General features: G+C 41.7%; 3 protein-coding genes across 5 annotated transcripts in view; 1 reads left to right on the top strand and 2 right to left on the bottom strand.

The window, feature by feature from the left end:
- Nucleotides 1-7575, bottom strand: part of mib2 (MIB E3 ubiquitin protein ligase 2) — a 47358-nt gene extending 39783 nt beyond the window's left edge. The window contains exon 1 of the mRNA XM_088290607.1: nt 7429-7575. The gene's annotated coding sequence lies outside the window, so the exon portion shown is untranslated. The remainder of the gene's footprint in view (nt 1-7428) is intronic.
- A 936-nt stretch (nt 7576-8511) lies between these two features.
- ubiad1 (UbiA prenyltransferase domain containing 1) lies at nt 8512-14931 on the bottom strand. 3 transcript variants are annotated; one of them, XM_088291300.1, is made up of 4 exons: nt 14659-14931; nt 13527-13763; nt 10473-11099; nt 8512-9368 (listed from the first exon to the last, which is right to left on the bottom strand). In XM_088291300.1, the coding sequence occupies exons 3-4, from the start codon at nt 11038-11040 to the stop codon at nt 8881-8883; spliced, it is 1056 nt and encodes a 351-aa protein (XP_088147426.1). In that variant the 5' UTR covers nt 11041-11099; nt 13527-13763; nt 14659-14931; the 3' UTR covers nt 8512-8880. The 3 variants fall into 3 exon arrangements, with proteins under 3 accessions (XP_088147426.1, XP_088147425.1, XP_088147424.1); XM_088291299.1 differs by having other exon boundaries at nt 13527-14931; XM_088291298.1 differs by lacking the exons at nt 13527-13763; nt 14659-14931 and adding an exon at nt 12564-12793.
- Nucleotides 14399-23000, top strand: mmp23ba (matrix metallopeptidase 23ba). Its single transcript, XM_088291297.1, has 8 exons — nt 14399-14924; nt 17602-17738; nt 18779-18918; nt 20106-20273; nt 20354-20518; nt 21618-21728; nt 22463-22589; nt 22675-23000. The coding sequence occupies exons 1-8, from the start codon at nt 14745-14747 to the stop codon at nt 22847-22849; spliced, it is 1203 nt and encodes a 400-aa protein (XP_088147423.1). The 5' UTR covers nt 14399-14744; the 3' UTR covers nt 22850-23000.
- The last annotated feature ends 260 nt before the right edge of the window (nt 23001-23260 follow it).

Raw genomic sequence — 23260 nt, 5'->3', positions numbered from 1 at the left:
CAGTCAGATGTTCCAATACTTTTGGAAACAATAGGTGTTGTCGTCGATCAAGATGTAAAAATGAACACACTGAATTGTGTCGAGGTGTGAATGGTTGTTTGACTATGCATGCCCGGTGATTGGCTGGTTTTGTGTTTTTAGCTGACAATAGCACTTTTTACGAAGGCATTGTGCGCGTGTGACACCACGACAAATATGACACCGCCATTTTGCCACTTTGCTTGTTTACTCAGAAGTTGGTGTTTCTAGAGAGCGTACAGGTGTTATGCAACAGGTGCCTCTCGAGCCGCTTTAGTTGTGAAACTTAGATGTCCACTGTGAAAGCGGACAATAATAAGGTGCCATGTCACTCTCCACAAAATGTTACCGTCACTACTGAGCTGTAACATAACAACAATGCTGTAAAATGAAAAAAAAAAAGTCTGCCCCCAAAAGGCTATCAAAAAACAAAATTGGAACATTTCACTAGCATGAGTCATTCGTCAACAGGATGTTAAGTCCCTCATAGGTAGGTAAGCACCTGTCAGCTGTCCAGGTGCAAATATGGAACTTTTTTTTGTTTTACCAGGTTTCAAAATGGGGGACATGTAAGAAATTCATGGTAGCTGTGCAGCTGGCACAGCTGTGAGTTGTGCAACAAGTTTGTTTAGGCTCGCGGGAACTGACCAAACACTGCAAACTGAGACCTAAGGGTGCAGGCATTAGAGAGGGAGCAGCTGAAAGACAAGAGGGGTGGAAAGGGCAATTTAAAACCATCAAATATGACTCAAATGGGTTTCCCTCTTTACACACCAGAAACTTGACAAATGCAACCAACACCAACAATATCCTCTGGTTTGTTAAAAAAAGGAAAGTTGTAAAAGGCAGAACAGAAAGGTAACGGCACCTGCTCAAGAGCTAAACCTCAAACTTGATTGCACAGGCCAAATGTAACAATAAAAGTCACGACAGTCCTTGTCGACAAATACTGTGTAGCCATGTGACAGTTGAAGAAGCCAGCAACAGAAGGTACAAAGGTTGCGAGTATACAAACTAACTTCCCCAGTCTCTCATGGAAATTGTCCCCCATGTTGTAGCTTGGCTTGTTTTTTTTTCCCCACATCTCAGCCAGTGCAGTTGAAGCGGGCAGGCAAGCATTGTAATGTGTATCGTTTCCTGGCTTGGTTGTCATGTTCTGTTGACACCTAACGTCTGAAACTGTGACCAATAGCCACAAAAATTCAAATGCACATGTGTGTCCTAACAGTAACGCCCCGGCTGCAGCCGGGCCCTTCTCTCTTTGTTAACAACGACGTGAGAAAATAGTTGAACAGATTAAGGACAATGTTCCTTCGTGTACAATTGCAGGGAATTCGGGGATCTCATCATCTGTGGTCCATAAAAATCAACAAAAGGTTGGAATTGGGTTTGTAATATAAAACGACTTATGACAAATTCAGCCTCCGAAAAGCCTCTCGGACCGCATTGCGTTTGAGTATCTCGGTAAGTACTCAAGTAATCAATAGAATAATCAATTCTGAAAAGATTCATTTGTTACAGCCTTATAAGCAGCACAGCTTTTGTTTATGTTGCTTGCACCACCTGTGGCGCCTATCAGACCCGATAACAATCCAAGCAGGTCCCGCTAGTCTCACCCTGATGGGGTGAAAGTTGCTAGAACGTGTCAATTCGTAGTACACACAAATACATTATCCAGCAGAAAAAGTAAAAGTCCAGTTAAAAAGGAAAAGATAAGGCTGGGTCACGACCGTTGGGTCGGGTGACCGCCGAGGTGGCCTTGGCTGCGGCTCTCATTCAAGTGAATGGGAACGTACCTTGCACCTTTTTAACTCATTCACTACCAGCCGAGGAAAAAAAAAAAAGGGGGTTTGACGTCTTAAGCCGTCAATGGCAGTAAATGAGTTATGGAACCAAAAGTAATTGGGCAAATGGCGACTCAGCTCCTCCATGGACAGTTATGTTCATTCCCTCATTATTTCACTTAAATGAAGCAGATAAAAAGCCAAGAGTTCATTTCAAGTGTATTTTGTTGATGTGGAATCTGGTGAGCTCATCTCTCAATATGAATTCCAAAGAGCCAGAGCAACCGTTTGGTGAATTCTTAAAAAGAGAAAGCACTGGTGAGCTCGGCAACAGCAAAAGACCTGGAAGACCACAGAAAAGAAGTGTGGTGGATGATAGACAAATCCTTTCCCTCGGCAAGAAAAACCTCTTCACAAGAGTTGGTCAGATCAAGAATGCTCTCCAGGAGGTCGGTGCATCTGTTTTCAAGTCAACAATTAAAAGATGACTGACAAAAGATTCACCGGAGGAAATGGAGGTTTCACTACAGGGTGTAAATTCATTGGTGAGCCTCAAAAACAGGAAGGCCATATTAGAGGTTGCCAAGAAACATCTAAAAGAGTGTGTGCCGTTCTGGAACAACATCTTATGGGCAGATGCGAAAGATCAACATGTACCAAAATGACGGAAAGAGACAAGCATGGAGAAGGAAAGGAAGTGCTCGAGATCCAAAGGACACCACCTCATCAGTCAAGCAAGGTGGTGGTGGTGTCATGGCGTGGGCATGAATGGCTGCCAGCGGAACTGTACCTCTGATATTTATTGATATGACTGCTGACAAAAGCAGCAGAATGAATTCTGAAGTGTTTCTTATCCGCTCATATTCAGCTAAATGCTTCAAAATGCAGAACTTGACAATGCAGATGGACAATGACTGGATTTTTTTTTTTTTGAAGGCAAAGAAGTGGATTGTTCTCCAAGTCACCTGACCTGAATCCGATTGAACATGCATTTCACTTATTGAAGTAAAGCTTAAATGAAAATAACCATAGAACAAGCAGGAACTGAAGACAGCTGCAGCAGAGGCCCGGTAGAGCATCGCCAGAGACGAAACACGGCGTCTTGTGACGTCAACGGGCTCGAGATTCTAGGCTGTCAGAGATTACACACGATTTGGAACAAAGTGTTGGAATCTGACTCATGATTATGTAAGTTAGTCCAATTACTTTTAAAAAAGGTAAAGGAACATATCAAATGTGTTGAAATTCCTTCACCATTCACCTGAGTTGGATGCAAATTATAGCTCAAAGTCAGCACTTAAATACAGATGCACTGTAAACACGCTCAGCATTTGCACGTGAACCACATCTTGATTGTTTCATTTTAAATCCATTGTGGTGTTATACAGAGCTGGAATCCTGGAAATTATGTCAATGTGCAAATATTTATGGACCTGACATTTTTAAAGTATGGCATATTATTGGGTCTGTGCACTAATGTAGTGTCTGAGATGATAACAAGAGCAGCCGCCTTTTTGTTACGTCATCGTTGTGCCTCCAGCCATGACTTAATAGATTTAGGCTTCATAAACAGGGAAGGTTTTTTTGGCCCTTAAAACATTTCAATCTACGAATTTAAATATTTGCACTTTATTTTCTTCTTTGAAAACTGGTTGTGCCACCAGATATTTTGAATTATCTTTAATTCATATTGTGATTTTCATATAAAAAAAAAAGTGCTTCATTAAAAATTTGAAAAAAGGATTAAGAGAAAACCAGGTACAGTTGCTGCGCGTCCATGACACGCACGTGCATTCAGGTCGACGACGCTCGTTTTCTCCTGCGTACGACCAAACTGCGGGACTGATGTTGTATTCCATCACATGAGGACGCAGCCTGCGGTCACTGACACATTACTGTGTTTACTGATCAGCATGCAGACGCCATCCGCTGCCCTACCAATGGGCAGACACTGAGGGGGAGGGGTAATGCAATTTTGGTAGGGGGCGGTGGGTGTTGTTATCTTGAATTGGGCGGTGTGCACAGGGAGAAGAAAACGGATGGGCTGACACAAGACTTTTAATGAACGAAGGAATACCAGGCATGTTCCATCTTTTTAGTGTCTAAAACAATATTTTATTTGCAGGACACTACAGAGGCATTTGCCAACCTTAATCAAGCCAAGGCACATATTTTACATGAGAAAATTCTTACAGCAGACCACCAAAAATAGTGCCTTGTGATACGAGCAGGAAAGCAGATATATGACTTCTTCTGTACAAACAGCAAGAGGCGGATACAAGGGCTGAACATTTAATAAAATTCAAAATCGATGTTGCAGTATGGTGGAATGCAATTTTCAAATTGCTTGCAATATTTTTTAATAAGACTTGTGACTCACTCATATTTGTGCCACACTTGTTTGGGCCGCTGTCAAAGTGAACGCTTACAAGAAAACATGTCAAAGGGCTGTGACTGTCTTTACTATTGAAATCGTGATTCACTTGCCTTTACTTTTGCATAAGCCTTACTGTAATTCAGATGAATTCATTACTTAGGTTTGTTAAAAATAATTCATATCGACCCTAGCGGACAAGCAGGTTAAATGTACCGTCTGCTATATAAAGAAAGAGCATTGAATTGTTCTGCCTGTCATATGTCACTAACATAGATATATGACTAAAGATTGCTTATTTGTAGTAAATATACAATTATTGTCGGAACAAAATTACATTTATGAAATTGGATCATTTATTTCCACAATTATCTCTAACAGGACGCTAATGTGCTCCAGTGCATTGGCTGGGAATCACTAATGTACAATTTATGGGTCCGCCCATGTATAATCAACTGCTAATGGAAGGATAAGGAAAGCTAACAAGTGAGTGGAAAAAGCAGTGACATACGCTTGACGTTCACCATCCCTGTCAAGCTGCTTCTGTCCGTGTAATAGACTCGTTGGTCTCATAGATCCTAAACCATACATGAGTGCCACTGCTGGTTGGATACAATGTTACTCTACGTCCTCCAAACACCAATCCGGCTTCACACTGGCTGAAAGCCAACCCAGAGCTACGTCATTTCTTCACCAATGTATCTGGATGCTACCATCAGCCTAACCCAAAGTGTGTAGAGGTTCTCCCACTCCGAGGAGGACACAATGCAACGCAAATAAGCTGAAATTCTCATCTTTGGCTGATGGCCAAGCGTCTGTTGGTCTGACTTGCTAGTACAGCTGGACGCCTCATGGTAGATAGTAAACACATTATGGGCCAAAATGAGCTAAACCGGGGTTGTGCTTCGAAGCATGAATTACAGCAGGGTGCATTGGCCGCTTCTAAAATTAGCTCATTAGTGGGACATTGTGATTTCCTGTAGTTGTAGTGATCATTTGTTGTTGATGCTGCCGTTGTTTCGTTTTGTTTTCGTTTTGTTCCCTCGGCCCTTCTTCAGTCACTTAACCCGTCTCACCTGTTTTCTGTCTCTTTCTACCCTCTGTCACTCTATTGTCTTTCCATTTCAACCCAACCGGTCAAAGCACAGGGGATCTAGTTTGTTTTCACAAAATGGATGACTAGCATGTGGTTCTTCTCGACCTTCTCAATGTGTATAGTGCGTTGAGATAACTTCTGTTGAGAATTGGTACTCAATACATTAGGGTGGTAGCAAAAAACAGTTTGAATTAAAAAAAATAAAATCAGTTTTGAGTTAAAAGATGTAAGTGCATGAAATTTAATAGGTCTGTATATAATACAGCAAAATATGTATTGAATGGTCTTTTACTGGAGAGCTACATCTTTGAAGGAAATGTCACATTTACAGTAAGCTTACGTCATTCATATTATGAAATAACAACAAGAACTGATTGCATCATACCATCGCAAACTCAAGCGTACCATATCGAATTGAGGCGTAACTCTTGCAACAGCTGACCAAACCGAAACATTGAGTCAGATCGCATTTGGGTATGCACATCCCCAATATGCAAACAACTTGACTTAAAAATGTGTTTCCTACCATGTTAAATCTTTTTTAATGATCAGTGTAAGAAAGCAATAACATAATCAATGTCGTCACCCAGATGAGCAGCATTAATCATTAATAATAACAGAATTAAAAGTTATTGGATCAAATTTTATTTTAGAGCCATGTGCAACAAACTGGCTAGCCCTTTGCATTAATTAGTACCCAAGCGGCAGCTCTCATTTTCAAAAAGGTTGGTGGCACCAGGGTTATAGTATTCACCACACCATGCAGGTCATCATTGTAAAGACAAACTGGTTCTTCATTGACCAAACTCATTATATAAAGATACAATTGTAAAAAAATGAAAAAACATTGAGGTGTTAACTTATGGCCTGTGCTCCATTCACCCATTTATAGCTCTCTATTTATAAGTTAATGTTCCCATCAGCTTGGAATAATGGCCCCTTTCACCCTGACCAGTTAAATCAATCTGCATATTCGCCAACGAGAAGCAAAAGATCTAAACAGATTCCAACATTATTCAGTTCCATTATTGCATGCAAATGCCATTTTCTAAAATATACATCAATCCATTTCATTTAATCAATATTCTTGATGTCCATGATTAATATGCACTGTCGTCACTAGTAAGAAAGTTGAGTGCACTAGTCTAGTAGAATGACTGTCTTACTAGTGACATTTGTTCCACGAGTGTGTGACATTTCTGCATGCTAGTAGGACAACTCATTGTAGTAGGACAACCACACATTACAACTTCAGCGGCGACAGTGCACTTGTTGTAATCTGCACAACTAGTCCCACTAAAAAAACACTAGATGTCGACCAGTATAATTTGAAGTCAGTTGTCAACTAGTTGACAATAAATGTATCAGTTCGTGGCTCAATATCAGCTATATTGAAGAAATTGCTCGAGCAATTGGCTGTCTCAACGTTTTTGTCCACTATTGTATGGCTTTACTGCACACGGGACAGCTTTGACATACTCGTACAACTACTAGTTACTAGTGAGGCAAAACAACTAGTGGTCATTTTAGTGCTATTAGTAGGGTCAACGAGAATGATTTAGTATTTGTCAGATAACTACTGCTTGGATTTAGTGGTGTAATAATTGCAGCAGCAGACTGATTTCCTAGTAAAGTTTAATTGCATACTCGTTGGCCAAATATGGTACTAGCAGTGGAAATTACTAATAGACGTTTGTGTCTAGTGGTTTACTAGTACTACTACGGCTGAAGACAAAGCGTATTCGTACACGGACATTACGATGGATATCAAGGGTTGCGAATAAATGCTCGAATGCCTGCAAATAAACACAATTCGAAACAAAGGGTAACGTCACAGGCGAAATGACCCCCATAGGCGGCTGTCAAGTGAAAATCACCTGCCAGCCACAGACACTGCGTGGAAACGATCACAGACGCACTTCCTTCACACAAAGTGCTACGCGATTAATTGAGAGAACATGCTGCCCATATTTTTCTTAACAAAACGTTCCGAACCAAACGGACTAAGAGTGATCGACATATTTCGTGTGTCTGGAGATGACTGATAGCTTGGTGCGTGTTATTAGCTTGTCAAACGCTGACGCTAGCAAGCTAATCCATGTTTGGCAACGTTTATTGGCGTGGAAACCAATTTCTTTTACAGTGCAGTTACTCACCGGGTCTTTGTCAAAAATGTCTACTTTGTGGCAAGCAATAATTCCATGTTCCGACCTCCGACCAACGACGACATGGGTGCTTTTAAAGGAATTAAACGTGTACTAAACTGGGGGGCTTCGCAGAGCACAGCCATGACAACACGCCCATGCATGACGTCATGCGAGATGATGCGTTCGGGTGCTCCCGTTAACATGGTAATGGTGTTCTGCTCCTAATGTCACGTTATTGTCCTTTTGTACCGTCTTGGTCAAGTGGAGATCCTGCTGACTTTATTCCATTGTATAATTAGAGCAATTATTATGTATAATTTATCATTATTATTAGTGCTAGTAGTAGTTGCAGTACCCGTTTTGTAGTAAAATAACACCAATCAGATGACCTCGGTTACACTGAAGTCATCAAGAAATCATGGACTCGATACTGTAAATCAGATAATAACATTCGACGTATTAATTAAACAATTAAATTACTTTGAAAAGCCGCAGCATCCGAATTCATTGGATACAAAAAAAATCCAGACATGGGTGAGGCAATTAGTGCTTGATCGCCCTCACGCCCGGGGGGAGAAGCGCACAGAAATACAAAGGGAGGGATAGAAATTATTTCTATGGAGCCTGGAAGTGGCAGGGACAAGTTCCTGAATTAAATACAGTGAACCGATTGAGCTGCAGCAACCTTTTTAAGCATTGCGAATGCAAAGAAGGGACACCGTTTCACTTATACAATGATAGTGGTGCTCAAATATAATAGCGCATTAAATGAAAATTTAACAGTGAGTGAAAACGACTCAAAAGCAAACTTCCTTTTCCATGACGTTGCAGTCATTGTCCAATTGCACTCCCTGCTGGTCAATGCAAATTTGGAACGAGCCGCCTGGTTTACGACCGGCTAGAAAATACTGAAAGCATTTTTTCCCCATTTTTACAGCCAAATACAAATTCCCGACCAAAAAAACAAATCAAATGAAACATGTATGCACGCATTTGGAATGATCGTTTTCTGGTATATAAAGAGAAAGAAAATGGCTCCCGCTGGTTTTGTTAAGATGTTCCTGCAAAATGCAATGTGCTAATGACGCCAAATTGATCCACCCAACAGTTCATTTATTTGTAGGCAGAAAAAAAATGAAAGTATGAAAGCGTCAGCATCTTTTATTACAATGCAAAGAAACATTTGGCTGGCAAACGCAAAGGGGGAATATCACACTGTACAAATTAACAGTATGATCGATGAAAGAGTACAGTCAATATTTTATTTTTGTTTTCAAGCATCTGCATTTGACGAAAAATGGCAACTAGGCGTTTACCTTAATACTGATTAAACAATCACCTGTATTTGGTGTCAGAGAGAAAAGCCAAAACTTCTATTTCTACAATACACGTAAATTAGACAATAAATTAAAGCATGTGAAGTTCACAAAGTAGTCTGTAGTTAAAAAAAAAAAAAAGAAATCAAAGCAAGGGTAGGCTGCCCCGGGGTGCTAGAATGATGCCAAAGACATAGAACAGTCCCATGAGCAGGTTGAGCTTGGCTGTCTTCTGGGGGATTTTGGTGTAGCACCGGCTGCGGAACTGCTTCTCCAGTGGGAAGGCCATGGGCAGCGAGAGCAAGGGCAGCGCCATGCTGATGGTGTAACGTGTCGCCAGGATGCAGAAGAGCACGTAGGGGATGAAGAGAAGCAGGTTGTAGAGCACATAGGAGAGCGTAGGGCCTATGAGGATGGCCAGCGTAACGATGCCTGCCTGCCTGTCCGAGTCCATGTCTCGGGTGTTGTTGCTGTGGAGGATGGCCTCGGTGTTGAGAGCCAGCGGGACGGCATAGACCAGCGGCAGGACCGACAGGTAGCCCACCTGCACGGCGTGAGCGAACATGACAGCCAGCGGGCCGAAAGTGATGAGAATGACCACGTCTCCCAGGGCCACATACTTTAAACCAATCCCTGAGGATTAAAAAGAGATGCCATTAGTCCAACCACGCACTGAGCAATGCAGCAAGTCATTTAAAATTTGCTGCGACTCACAATGTCAAAAATTCTAAATTCTTGTAACTTAGCGGTGCTCCTGATTCCCAAACAAGGAGCCAGTGCAACCAAGCAGGACATGAAATCATCTGGGGTGCGTCAGGAAATGATCACATTTATTTGTATTTGTCCATATCACTGCTCATTATGCATATACCAGGTACAGTGAAAAGGCACCATTTAAAGCGTGTTGTAATGCATCTTTTTTTTAAATGACATATTTGTTAAAACTGTCAGTATAAACTGACAGCCGCGGACAACTAAAATGATCTGTTGGGGGCGGGGATAAAGGAGTGCCCCCACCTTGTGCCTTTAATTTGATTGATAAGAAATCACCACGTCTGATTTAAAACTATTGCACGTCTCAGAACAAAACACTGTGTTCAAGTTACCACTGGGCCTTGCAAATCAACACTGCTGGAGTGTGGCGCTTGTGGGCAGTTGTGAGAAATTTCCATTTAGATCGTATTCAAGAATCAAAGAAAGCTATAGCTAAAGCTAAAGCGACAGTCTTTGAATTAAATATACTTCATATTGGGTGATTTTGCATTAATTCCAAGATATTATTCAAGTAAATGTCTGTTACAAGCTTTGCAAAAAATAGTAGTTGAAAAATGTGATTAATCACAATTAACCATGACATTTTTTGTGATTAATTAGTTAAAAAAATTAATCACTTGACAGCACTAATAATATTATATATTAATATAAATACACACACATTTTTTTTCAAAAATTCTTTTTTTCTAGTAACTTATCTTCCCATTACCTGTAAAACACTTATTATTATTATTACTATTATTATTTGATTATTATTTCCATGTGGACTGCAGCTATTGAATATTGACCAGTGGGATAAAAATAGAATTTGTTAAACACATTCACACCTGTATGTGTCATACAAGTATCAAGTGGACTCACCATGCTTACATTCTACTGTAGCATCTGTGACTTCATGAATACTGCAGCTTAAAATATGAGTGACAAAATGTACAGTGATGGATAGATTAAGGATGCACTTACCGCCAGTGTACAAAAAAGAGCTGGAGAGTCCCCCGAAGTAAATCAGGGCAAGGTGTTCCAGTCTGAGTGTAGACAGGAAGAAGAGCAATGTGGCACACAAGCACCCTAAAGAGTATAACAAGGCTCCAAACATGACAACGTCCTGCGGCGCCAGGATCTCATCCACCAGAGTCCTGTCGTCACTTTTCTTGTGGTCGATGCCTTTGGAGAAGTCGTAGTAGGTGTTGACCAGGTTGCCGGCGCCATGTACTACCAGCACGGCCACCGCACACACCATGAGGATGACCAAGTCCACCGATCCTTCCAGCTTGTATGCAAGCGCGCTCCCAAGGGCCACCGGGGTGAGTGAGGCGCTGAAGCTCCACGGCCTGAGTGCCAGCACATAAGCAGCACACGTGTGCTTGACGTCAGAGGCCACACGGGCCATCCCAGAGAAGTGGTTGGCACTGGAGGCGTGATTTTCTGGTACCGAGTTGCTGGTCGCCGTGTGCCACATTTGCCCATTGTGGCCATTCGACCCGGCTAGTACAAATGTTTCTGTCATGCCATATCGGTGCTCTTTAGCCATTTCCTCAGCCAGCTATTAATAGAAGCGGTGATGATGCCTGATGTCAAAGTCAGGTGTTCCTGCAGAAGAACAAACACATTTGTGACACACTCTTCTATTTCATCAACACACATTATGGTTGCCAAATGTAGCTACATTTTGGGCTTCAAGCAAGTCAATGCGTTTAATGAGCAGCATACAGAAGAACCGCTTAATTGCAACACGTAACATTAATTGCGTATGAACTTCATAGTTTGGTCATGATTTATTTGTGGGTTTATGCTGACATCACTAATACAGTTCCTTGACTGAGTGTAAACTAGGAATCAGTACTGTAGTCGGTACATTATTTGTTGTACCGACTGACTTGGGTCGGTACTACGGAGCATGGTACCGTGTTTGTTTCGATGCTCGTCTTTCTAAGTTATGACTGTGCGGCAGAAGAATAGTTTGAGATTTTCCATACATTTGAACGCAGCAGTGCACACACAAGCGTAATGACATCACCCACTCGCATAGGTGCACTAAAAGTACATTTCCAGGTTTGAAGCCAGCGAGATTCGACCAGATGTTCACACACCCGCCGCCAAGCTACATACATACAGTATCTGAAGTATATTGCAACAATGGTAAAGTCACACACTTTCCAACATGGGGAGAAGTCCATCTTATCCTGCTGAATCAAATCATGCACGAAAATGTATGTGACCTTGCTGTGTGTTCTGCATTAAATTGGGGTACAATAAGGTGTGGGGATGTGCGTGAGAAGTAAATACAGTGGTAATGAACGCATCATATCAAAATTGTATGTACCGTAGGTTCACAAAAGCATATATTTTGTAACATGAGTTCCATGAGCCATTATTAAATGTCCTTTCGCTTGAAAGGTGCTATAAAAAACTAGAAATAAGCACATCAAAATTATATTTGCATTTTAAGCCCACATTACCAAAACACATTGAATAGCAAAACTAAGAATAAAAGGGATATTCTCGCCAAATGACTTGCCCACATCATCTCTCATGACACTTGCCGCGGATAGTCAGAGGTAAAGGATTGAGTCGCTACTTACGACACACAAGCTAGCTAATAGAGCCTCTTGTGGCTAAATGGTATGTTTTCACAACGTTTAAATGTTTTTTTTTACATTTTAAAACGTAATATTCCATGAGGTCTAAATAACCCATAAATAAAGCTTTTGTCTTATTTCCGTTTGAATTGGTTGCGTAATGCCAGTATTATTACACGTCTTTGTATAAAAATTAAAAGCACTAGGTTTATAAGAAGACAGGGCAATATTTTGGTCGCATATTAGCATTAACGTGAAAGACTATATTTCACCAAAAAAAATCATCTAATTTCATCAGAACTCCAACGTCCCCACAAACACCAAAATAAGTGGTAACGTTCAACTTCATGTCTAGTTTGGAGGCCAACTGTGAGATTATAGGATTAAAGCTAACTGGCTAGCCTCTAAAAGAAGCTAACGTTCATCTTGTCGAGACAGCGTGGAGGAGGAAATGTCACACGGCGCTTGCTCTTACGTGTTATGGCCTCCCCGGAAAAAGCGAAGAGTCCATTGCGTCAAAGGGAAAGCATCGCAAGCCACATTCGAAGCCGAGAAGGACCAGAAGCACGGTCAAATGCTACGTGTCAACTTGGAGTGGACTCGTCTGGGTGGCCATTCACCCCTGATACGTCTGACCGGCACCATTTCCTCCGTGGCACGTCCAACCGTCTAAAGGGCTCGACGAGACCCCACGGAAAACTATTGTTCCGGCCTTTTACAACGTACCCTTGTCTGTAATTCAAGAAAATTAACTTGACTAAAATAAAATAATTATTTTTATCAATTAGTTTTTAATGTATCACAGCTTACATTTTTGCACTGGCACTCTACAGTGGATCTGATTTTATATCACAGATTTTTCCACTACCGGTACTGCAGACACACATAGCAGTCAGCGAGTCCCAGAAAAAAAGAGTGCATAAAAGATAGAGAATGTCCAAAGTTCGACATCATTTAACCCTTGAAAAAGATTAAGTGCAATGTGACTACTATGAAGCAGTAGGCTGACAAAATTACACATTTACGAAACTCAAACATCCATCAATCCATCCATCCATCATCTGTTACAATTCTCCGCACAACGGTGCTGGAGTCTATCCCAGCTCTCTTAGGGTAGTAGGCGGGGGACACCAAGAGGAACATCTATCCGCTCTCACAAACACACATAAGGGACAATTTAGAGTGTTCAATCAACATACCATGCATGTTTTTGGAATGTGGGAGGAAACCGGAGTACCCGGAAAAAACCCACGCAGACATGGTAAGAAGATGCAAACTCCACACAGGAAGGCCGTAACCAATCCCACGACTTCTGCACTGTGAGGCCATCGTGCTAACCAGTCGGCCAACATGGCGACAACTCAAACATCATCAGCTAACTATATATTTTGACTGATTCATTTATAGTAGACAATTTCGTTTTGGGTAAATATTTTACCTGACATGTTTCGGCGAGTCTTTCACCTTCTTCAGAGTGTCACATGATGGTGTCTTGTGACTCGTCTTTATCAGCTGATGTTCCATGAGGGCGTGACTTGCATGTCAAAAAATGACAGGCTCCTTCGTCCCTGTTAATGGTTTTCGTGCCTCGCTTGCGGATCTCAATGGCCTCCCTGATCCAGCGCTGATGTTTGCTCTCTTCGGTGCGGATGACCCTGGCCTTCTCCCTGGTACACTCAAAAGACAAAATACACCCGGAAAACAAATGCAACTCCATTCACGAAATTCCATGCAAATCATGCAATAAAACATACATTGGAGAGACAGCAAGGAGTTTAAACACAAGAAAGTAAGAACACAAGACAGAGTGCGAGAGGGAGACTGCAATAAGACAAACAAGAGCAATAAAAGAACAAGCACAACAGGAACATTACAAATCAGCCATCAACGACCACTGCAAAAGAGAAAACCCCATCATGGACTGGGATTATGTGGTGTGAAATTTTGAGGGGACCGAAAATTTGCAGTTAGTTTTTACCACCTGACTTCTACACTGACCTCTTGAAATTCTAGCTAGGGGTCATTTCTTCACAAAAATGTGAGTGGTGTATACTAACCGACATTAACCCTTACTGGATAGACCACAGTGACCCAACAATTTATATATGAACAAACAAAAGGTAAATTGTCCTTATGTCCCATTTAACAATGTTTATTCATGTGATTGCAGTTTGCAGTGGTGTAATTGAGTTGAAGAAATACTGCTTCTTTTAACTGTGTGCGTGCGCGCATGCGCGTGCTTTAAGTTTCTATATCTCTACTTATGGCAGAATCTGAGTATAGGCCTACTTATGCCGCCTCTGGTGAAAGGCAGCAGAGCTGCGCATAAATGTGTGTGTGTGCGTGTGTTTGGGGGGACCAAAAGCCAAGTTTGAAGTTTGGGGCCACGTGCTAATGTTGCAGCCAGCCAGGCAGCCAGACTCGAGAAGTGCGCTGTGGCTCCAGGATGGACAAAGCGCGTTTGGTTCCAATTAGAGCGTCTCGACGCTGACCTGCTGCCCCGTGTGCAGTAATGTGAAACCAAGCCTGTGGCGCGGCGCGACGAGCGGAGCTGCACAGTGCGCACTTACATACACTTACTTCCCTTCCCACTCGGGACCTGCAGAGGCTCCGACGCACGACGGAGCGCGCGCTATGGCCGAGGAGTAGCCGATCGATGGACCGTTTTCCGACGCCGTTCTCCCGGAGGTGCCACCGCACCGCCCCCGCGGCCATGGGGGGGAGCTGTCCGAGGAGGAGGAGGTGGGGGTGGGCGACTCTGCTGGCGGCCGCGCTGCTCAGCCTCCTGCTCGGAGGGATGCCCCGGAGCGCCGCGTTTCCCGCGTGGAGGACCGAGGTATGCTGGGGAACACACTTGCGCCACTGGCTCCTCTGGTGTCATTTTGTTGTCCTGTTTGTTAGGTACAACATGTCGACTGCCCTTTACTTACTGGCCCTCATACAAGATTCAAAACCAAAGGTGCTAGAATATGTTGTCCATCATCATGTTGAATGAAATGGATTTCCTTTTGTATGGAAAGCAATTTGAGCATTTGGTCCTTGATATCCACTGTAAGGTGCATGTAGTATGCTCTTTGTTCTCACTACTATGATTATAGCAGGCTATCTAGAGTGCCTATGTTCTACTATAATGGGTCTGCAATTTTCGACTCATTCAACCCTCTGTCGTGACTCTCTGTCATTTTCAAAAGTACATATTTTATTTTAAATTAGGACTCAAACAAACATCGATTTGAAAGTAAGGTTCAATGAAGAATCCTTTATCAGCGTTCCAGATGTTTTATTACATGCAGAAATACAATTTTGGGTTCCCTGTAGCAGTTAATAGATTTCATAAATCCAACCCACTTTCGTTAACGTACAGGTTAAAACAATATATATGATACAAAATATGCACTGTTATCTTCCCTTTAGAACTTCTATGTCATGCACTGATTACCTAGCAGCAAGCGGAATGACCAAAACCTGGTCTTACCTGCCACTGCACACATTTAGACCACACCTCGCACGAGAGTTGCGCTGGTCACAACAGTTGTGTTTGTGTTGTTGTAGCTGCATAAAATTAGAAATTGTGTTCTTTATGTCATGTCTCACTATTTTAAGGATAGTAATGAAAAATGAAATGGCTTCACTTCATTTCCTTCGCTACGCGCGCTCATTATGTGTCCATCAATGCTGCTCCTGCAGGGTTACATAACATCCTGAGATAAACATCTGCAGCAGGAGGGCCAGCCAGACAAACGAGATTAGTGCCTAATGAGTCTTTTCATTTCCTTCTAAATATTAAAAGAAAAAAAAAGGTAATATCGGGAAGGATTAAGGCGATTCAAGGTCGTAGGAGCTTGATCACTCCTCAAGGTTCTTCGTGAGTGTTTGTCTAAAATGTTTACCCTTCAAGTCTGCTGTGTTTAGTCTAGAGTGCCTCATAGTTTAGGGTACATGTTCACTTAGCACATATAATTTGAAATGAGCAACACGTGTCAGAAATATCTTCGTTGGCTTCACCACACGAAACATGGCAGAGAATCCATTCAGATTTATTAACTCATTTACTGCCATTGACGGCTAAAGATGTCAAAGATCTTTTTTTTTTTTTTTTTTTTTTTACTCGGCAGGTAGTGAAGGAGTTAATGAGCATTTGATTCCCATACGTCAACCGGGAAAGAAAGCACGCTTGCAGAGTATAATGGAGCAGTGAAAGTACAGTGTGGGACTGTGCGCCCTCTGGGTTCACTATTTTGGAAAGGAAGCGAAGGAAGCGTTGCATCTATTTATCTTGATTGGGTGAGGCAGAAACAGGAAGTAGAGGGTTGGGTGCGAAATACAACACGGAATAAAGGCTCTTTGCTAGTTTTACACAATGCCAAAGGCCGTTTTAAATGATAACGCTCCTCACAATGTAGAAACCTACAAAATAGAGTATTTGTCTCATCTCTGCAGTATCGAGCTTCCACTCTTGTAGGATGACTTTCGGGTTCCTCTACCCCAAATTCATCCTAGCAGGAGCTCTTTACAAAATTGTTCCCACAATGGCATGCAGTGTCTTGACAAGATAAAGTAAAAGCAAACTCCCTAAATAAGTTTGCAAGATGGTGGCAAGCCAAAAGTAAAGAGTGCATAAAAGACAAAGCATAAAAAATATGGCTGTGAGTATTTATTATATCGTCTGTCTACAAGTGTTGCTCCTCCATTTGGATTCAAATCTCCTCTGCTTCAAGGGTCATATCACTGCGACAGACACCAATGCTAATCCTTACCCCATTTATGTAATTTGGCATTCTTTGTTAGCATTGTGCAAAATGGACCCGATTAAGGCAAAGTCATCTGGATGTTTTAAATGCACATATAATTCTAGTTGTTTTATGTTTAGTTTGAAACCTCAACTGGGCACAGCCATAAAAACCGTGAAGTCTCTTTCAAGTCTGTGGTATTTTGAGACGCTTCTTTAGTGTAATTAATGGCCTATCAAGAAGAGGGAGAAGTATTCACACTCATAGTTTGGAAAAGTTGATCCCATCTTGTGAAAGTGCACAATAATGTGAAATATGGCTGCCAAGACAAAGTAAAGCCTGTGTCGGTTATTTACGAGAGTACTGAACCGTCAGGGCACCCAGCGATGACCTGTGAAAGCTTTACAAAAACGTCTCTAATCCAGGTGTTATTACCTGGAATTTGTACTCCAAAGCCTCATCATGCTTCATGTTTGGAAAGCACTTTCACTGCTGACCTCTTCATTTTCCGTGAGGTGGAATTCCAGTACATGAAAACATAGTAAGTGTCTCACTTGCAAGGCAATGAAATAGTAGCAGGCTCGCATCGTTGTTACCGTTATATGACAAATGGAATTTATGCTTGCATGCCTTTTAACGCTATATTCTGCCAAAAAACAGTCATCCATCTCCCTCAATTTCCTCACAAGCTTCCTCAAAACTTTTTCAGGCCGCCGCTAAAGACCTAAATTCTCTTTGAGGGGCCGCGTAAGGTGATTAATCAAAGGTTTTTCTTTGTCCAAGGAAGAAGCTTACACCACTGTGTTGCTCATCGGAATGCGCAAAGAGGCCCACTCGCAAGTGCTGCACCTCTCCAGGAACAAGCGCTACACCCTCACCCCGGAGAAGCTCAAATGGGACAAGTTCAAGCTCACATACAAGTATTCTTATTCAGATTTCATGCAAACCACAGCTGTAAATGGAGTGGAATCGATGAACTCAAAATGTAGACATATATTTGCTTGTTTGTCCAAAGAACACATTTTTTGCCATTTACTGTACAAGCTAATCACTGTTCAAATAATTAAATAAACAATAAATAAATAAATAAATAAATAAATAAATAAATTAAATTAAATTAAATTAAATTAAATTAAATTAAATTAAATTAAATTAAATTAAATTAAATTAAATTAAATTAAATTAAATTAAATTAATAAAGTGGTGTCTTGAGATATGAGTGAATATGTGCCGCAACTACACTGGTAACACAAAAATGCACGTCAAAGCAGCTTTCCGCATTGAAATGAATGGAAATGCCAAAAATCCATTCCAGACTCGGACCAAAAAAAGAACAAAATCTGTTTGTAATGTGTTTTCTAATAAAAATAATAGCAGCCCATAATATTACTTTTTAAAATGTAGAGTAATAATGCAATTGAATAGAATGTAAAGAATTAAACAATTTGATGAATGAAAAAAAAGTCTTTCAAGGAAACTGAAGGTCACATTTTTTTGAAAAAGATAACTTGGACTCACCCTTTGATGACGCAACATTACTGTTAGGTGAGTCTCCTCATAGAAATGCAGCGGTGTGCATTTCGTTGTTCTTCCGTTATGACTAATAATGCTTTAGCCATATTGCCGAAGCAGGAAGTTTCATTACTGGTCACCATCACATTTTTTCCCTGCTTTGTCACCACTCGTACCCTTTTGTGGTGGTATTGGAGAGCACACCGGTTAATCATTTGGCAAGTAGTTGGACCACTGAAATTGTGTGCACTGTTGAAGGTGTAATTTACCTGAATATCTACGCCTGAAAGTAATCCTGACTTTGGGGTTTCAAACGTTGGCTCCGGCCTTCCTGTGGAGAATTTGCATGTTCTCCGTGTGTCCACTTCAGCTTCATTTAAGACAATGAGAATACTTGCTTGTGTCCTGTAACTGATCAACCCAATATGCATGTTTTGTTTTAAATCAGGTTGCTGTCCTACCCTACAAACCTGATCAATGCCACCGACACGCGACGAGGCATTGCCAAGGCTTTCACAATGTGGAGCGACGTCTCGCCCTTCAGCTTCCGGGAGGTGCCAGCGGACCAGGAGGCGGACATTAAGATCGGTGGGTTGAGGACCTCCAACACGACGGCGACTGCTGCAATGTTTTGTGGGGTCGTGCCTGAAGCCTCCAGACTGCTTAAATCATAAAACCACAAGTCGTATAGTCAAGGCGAGACATCATTTTTAAATGAAAAACACAGGCTTAACAACTTCCATGCGTGTCAGCCCATGTTGAGGCCTTCAAAGTAAAGCCTGATCTGTCTCGTCATCCCTTTGGCTCTGTCATAAGTTCTCCAGAAAGATCACTTTGCTATGCACTTTGTCATCCCCCACCGTGGTACAAGCAGAGCTGAAATAATGGGGAGCTTGTCCCTGCACGGTAGTGGTGGGAAGTAGCCCAGCGGAGACAATTTGCTCCTCTTACTTAAGAAGATTTTTTCGGTATCTTTACTTGAGTAGCGTTGATTTGATTTCATAAAAAAGGAGCACTCTAAATCAAAATGTGACGTGAGATTTTTTTTTTTCTTCTTCTCAATATAAGCAGTTTCCATTGTGCTAAATTACAGCATTAAAAAAAATATATATATAATTGATAGTAGAAATAAATTTTTACTTCTTACTTCTACTTAACACATTTTCCCACATGTATTTAGGAGATTTTGTTTGGTCCAATAAAACATGGGGTGAACTTTTCGGCCAAAATTTCCAAAAAGTATGCTTTTTTTCTTTCTTTTTTTTTTTTGCAAACACAAGGCTCATCACTAATATAACATCACACCTACAGTGACATATGGTGGTAGAACAATCATGCTTTGTGGTTTTCTCTAGCCGAACCGTTCCAAATAGCAGGCAGTGTTTGCTCAGAATTTCAGGGGGAAAAAACTGCAAGAACAGCTGAACTTCATTTGGCGTTAATCAGATGGACTTTAAATGATGGCAGGTGTGCTTACTCACATTTAGCATGAATTCTAATGTGTTGGTTAATCCTGAACACAGCCATATCTCCAGTTAAAAGAGGGTGTGCACACTTTTGCAACCATATTACATCACACTTGAAAATACAAGATAGGGGTTTTACAGTTTATATGTCCCATTAATTGTGGAAAACGTTTTCAAATACTTTATCGTGGCCTCATTGTTTTTAAATCATGACAACCTGGCATTTGAAAAGGGGTGTGTAGACTTTTATCAAGTTTTGTCACCTCTGCTGCTGGGCTTTGAGCTGCAGTGCGTTTGTGTCTTTGGCAGGCTTCTACCCCGTCAACCACACAGATTGCCTGCAGTCCTACTTGCACCACTGTTTCGACGGCATCACGGGAGAATTGGCTCACGCCTTTTTCCCGCCGACGGGCGAGATCCACTTCGACGATCACGAATACTGGATTCTGGGGAACATGCGCTTCAGCTGGAAGAAAGGCACGCCGTCCTCATGGTGGTTTACGCTTAGCCGGGTTTTGCCGTGAATACATGTTCACCGGCCGTGTGCTTTGTTGCAGGGGTTTGGCTCACAGACCTGGTCCATGTGGCAACACACGAGATAGGCCACGTGCTGGGACTGATGCACTCGAGGGATCCAAAAGCGATCATGCACCTGAATGCAACGCTGACCGGTCGCAAGCTCATCACGCAGGATGAGGTGTGGGGTTTGCACCGTCTCTACGGTACGATCCTGATCCTCCCTCTCCCGGTTCAGACTGTCATTGACACAATAATAGAAAGTGTGTCGCAATAACTTTTTGGAACGCTGCACTGACATGTGGCTTACGTTACTCACAAAATGTGCCAACAAAGGACAAAAATGGAGGTTATCCAACATTTTGTCTTCTTTCTTCTCAGCATGCTGTTTATTATGAGTGAAAGGCGCGTTTTGTCTTCTTCCTCTGCAGTGGTTCCAGCTCAATACTTTAGGGATCATACCACTGTATTTGAATTCCCCACTGGAGATGACAAAGTCCCACCAAAAATAAAATAAACATGGTGGCCAACCACAATGGAGTGCACTGATTTGTTGATGGCGGTCGTGACAACAAGTTTCCAGGTTTCTGAAACGAAAGATTTCTTACTTAGAACAGAAGGCTTCTTTTAAATTTGCCAGCATTAACACAATGTTCAGGCGGCAAAGGCAACACTATTTTCATGAAATGTAGCGCGACATTTGATTTTGAGCATTTTTCCCCGATATCCTTAAGACTAGCTTGAGTTCTCTCATGGTCTATCACGTTATTCAGGAGAGGCTGCTTAACTTAGTCAACTATGGGTTGGCCTGTGGTTTGCTACATGTGCCATTACGTTCCCCGCTGTTAATTTTAGTTTTCTGGTAACATTAACAATAATTAACTTTTGCATTTCTTGTAACAATAGATTAAAAACGAGCCTGTTATTTATATACACCCACACACTGTCTATCTTTCTGAAGCACACGTTCAACATGAAGCATTATGACCAAATATGCCACAGTTAGTTAAATTAAACACGTCTTAGCTTTAGAAGAGTTGCAGGTGGTGAGGAATATACCTGCTATCTCCTGTTGTGCACAGTCAGATTTCTTTAGATCTTACTACGGCCAACTAGCTTTCTCACCTTGACACCGGTCAGGAAAGGATTGAAGGAGTTCAAGACATGGTGAAGCTGTCATATCATGAATTGCAAGAAATGACTTCCTCCATGCACGAGGATTCTGGCATGACATGACACTTGGCACGTATTGATATGAGCGTATTTGCTCAGTGATCCACATCGTGTCTCCTCTGTCTCCTCCAGGATGTTTGGACCGATTCTTCATCTGTCCGGCGTGGGCTCGTAAAGGCTATTGTGAAAGCAAGCGCAAGCTGATGCAGAAGCATTGCCCTTCCAGCTGTGATTTCTGTTACGGTAAGATAGAGGCAGTCCAAGTGGAGGGGAGGAAGAGTTTTATCTGTTGAACGCTTTGAGGAGCTTTTTGAGATCCATTTGCTAATGCAGTAGTCAACGGTGCCAAACTAAAAAAAAACTGTGTCCTGCATTCATGGTCCACACCAATGACAGCAGATGATCTTAAATGAGCTTTTTGCGTGTATTTGCTACATACTAGTGTCAGAGGGACCCCCCCTGCACAACACAAAATGTCTCCTCACGCTTTGTTGTTGTTTTGCGAGGTTTCGGCCTGCACCAAGGGACAGAGCGAGGAGGCAGGAGGATACGATTCCTTGGCTCGCTCTAATCTGTTCCTCATTGTTGATTGGGAGACGTCGTACGGCTGTGGAAAATTCCTGAGCCCCTCCAAACCGCTGGAATTTCAGACTGGCTCCAGGGTTAGAGACACACTAGGTCAATTTGGATTTCTGCTTCATTAGAGAGAGCGACTGTTCCTTAAGCGGACTTTCAAATCATAGCGAGGGTGGCCACAGCTCAGAGGGAAGATTCGATGAAGAAATAAATGGTCATTATGATAAGTAGGGGTGTGCATCTCTTCAATAAATGAAAATTCAATGTGCATATATATATATATATATATAGCATATTTATATATTATTATTATATATTATTATATATTAGACAGGTTTTATATTAAGAGATAATAGTAAAAAACGAATGCATGAATCCACATTGATCTTGATTTTCTTCAGAATTCCCTTTCCCAACTGTGGCTCCCACCCCGAAACCTCCGAGGACCAAACACAAGCTCGTGGTCGAGGGCAAAAAATTGACGTTCCGCTGCGGAAAGAAAATAGCATCGAAGAAAGGCAAAGTATTGTGAGTATAATCACCATTTGTTCACTTCATATCATACCATTTGCCGTGCCTCCTCACTGAGCTCCATCTTCCTCACAACTTTCAGCTGGTACAAAGACGGCGAGCTTCTCGAGTTCTCACACCCAAATTACATCTCTTTGAAGGATGACCACATCACTATCGTGGCCAATGCCATCAACGAGGGTACATACACCTGCATTGTGAAGAAGAAAGACAAAGTTCTCACCAACTACTCATGGAGAGTGCGTGTGCGATTCTGATGGCCTCGCTGGCTCTGAACTGAATATGCACACATTTCATTCACTTGGGCACATATTTCTTTCTTTTGTAGTTTCTGTTCCATGTACTGTTGACAGTCATTGCGCAAATGTCATTTGAGGAGATGAGCAAAATAAAATGAACATTCCATGACCTGAAGCATTTTTGTAAACTACAATTGCAGAGGTGGAGATCCCAGTGCATCCTCAAACAATTTTTGATACTGACACACTAATCGGCCACAACATTACGACTACATACTTGCAAAAATATATTCAATAGAAAAGCTGTGCCAAAAATTATGCATAATTGAGGTGTTTTTGATATCTTTGACATAACAGACATATATACAGAAACATATATTTGTGCAAATACTGCTAGTGCAATAAGCAGATTATTAATAAAATGGTGCC

The sequence above is a fragment of the Idiotropiscis lumnitzeri genome, chromosome 3, assembly GCF_059441095.1.
Source record: "Idiotropiscis lumnitzeri isolate Australia: NSW breed Sydney's pygmy pipehorse chromosome 3, RoL_Ilum_1.0, whole genome shotgun sequence".
Classification (NCBI taxonomy): Eukaryota; Metazoa; Chordata; class Actinopteri; order Syngnathiformes; family Syngnathidae; genus Idiotropiscis; species Idiotropiscis lumnitzeri.
This window is presented reverse-complemented; position numbering and strand designations above follow the sequence as displayed.

What these genes read in the sequence shown, in the direction of transcription:
- mmp23ba (XM_088291297.1), top strand. Translation starts at nt 14,745, where the DNA reads ATGGACCGTTTTCCGACGCCGTTCTCCCGGAGGTGCCACCGCACCGCC. An exon ending in TTCCCGCGTGGAGGACCGAG is followed by an intron (nt 14,925 to 17,601) that starts GTATGCTGGGGA and finishes TCTTTGTCCAAG; the next exon opens with GAAGAAGCTTACACCACTGT. An exon ending in AAGTTCAAGCTCACATACAA is followed by an intron (nt 17,739 to 18,778) that starts GTATTCTTATTC and finishes GTTTTAAATCAG; the next exon opens with GTTGCTGTCCTACCCTACAA.
- ubiad1 (XM_088291299.1), bottom strand. Translation starts at nt 11,040, where the DNA reads ATGGCTAAAGAGCACCGATATGGCATGACAGAAACATTTGTACTAGCC. An exon ending in CTCTTTTTTGTACACTGGCG is followed by an intron (nt 9,369 to 10,472) that starts GTAAGTGCATCC and finishes TTTAATCCTCAG; the next exon opens with GGATTGGTTTAAAGTATGTG.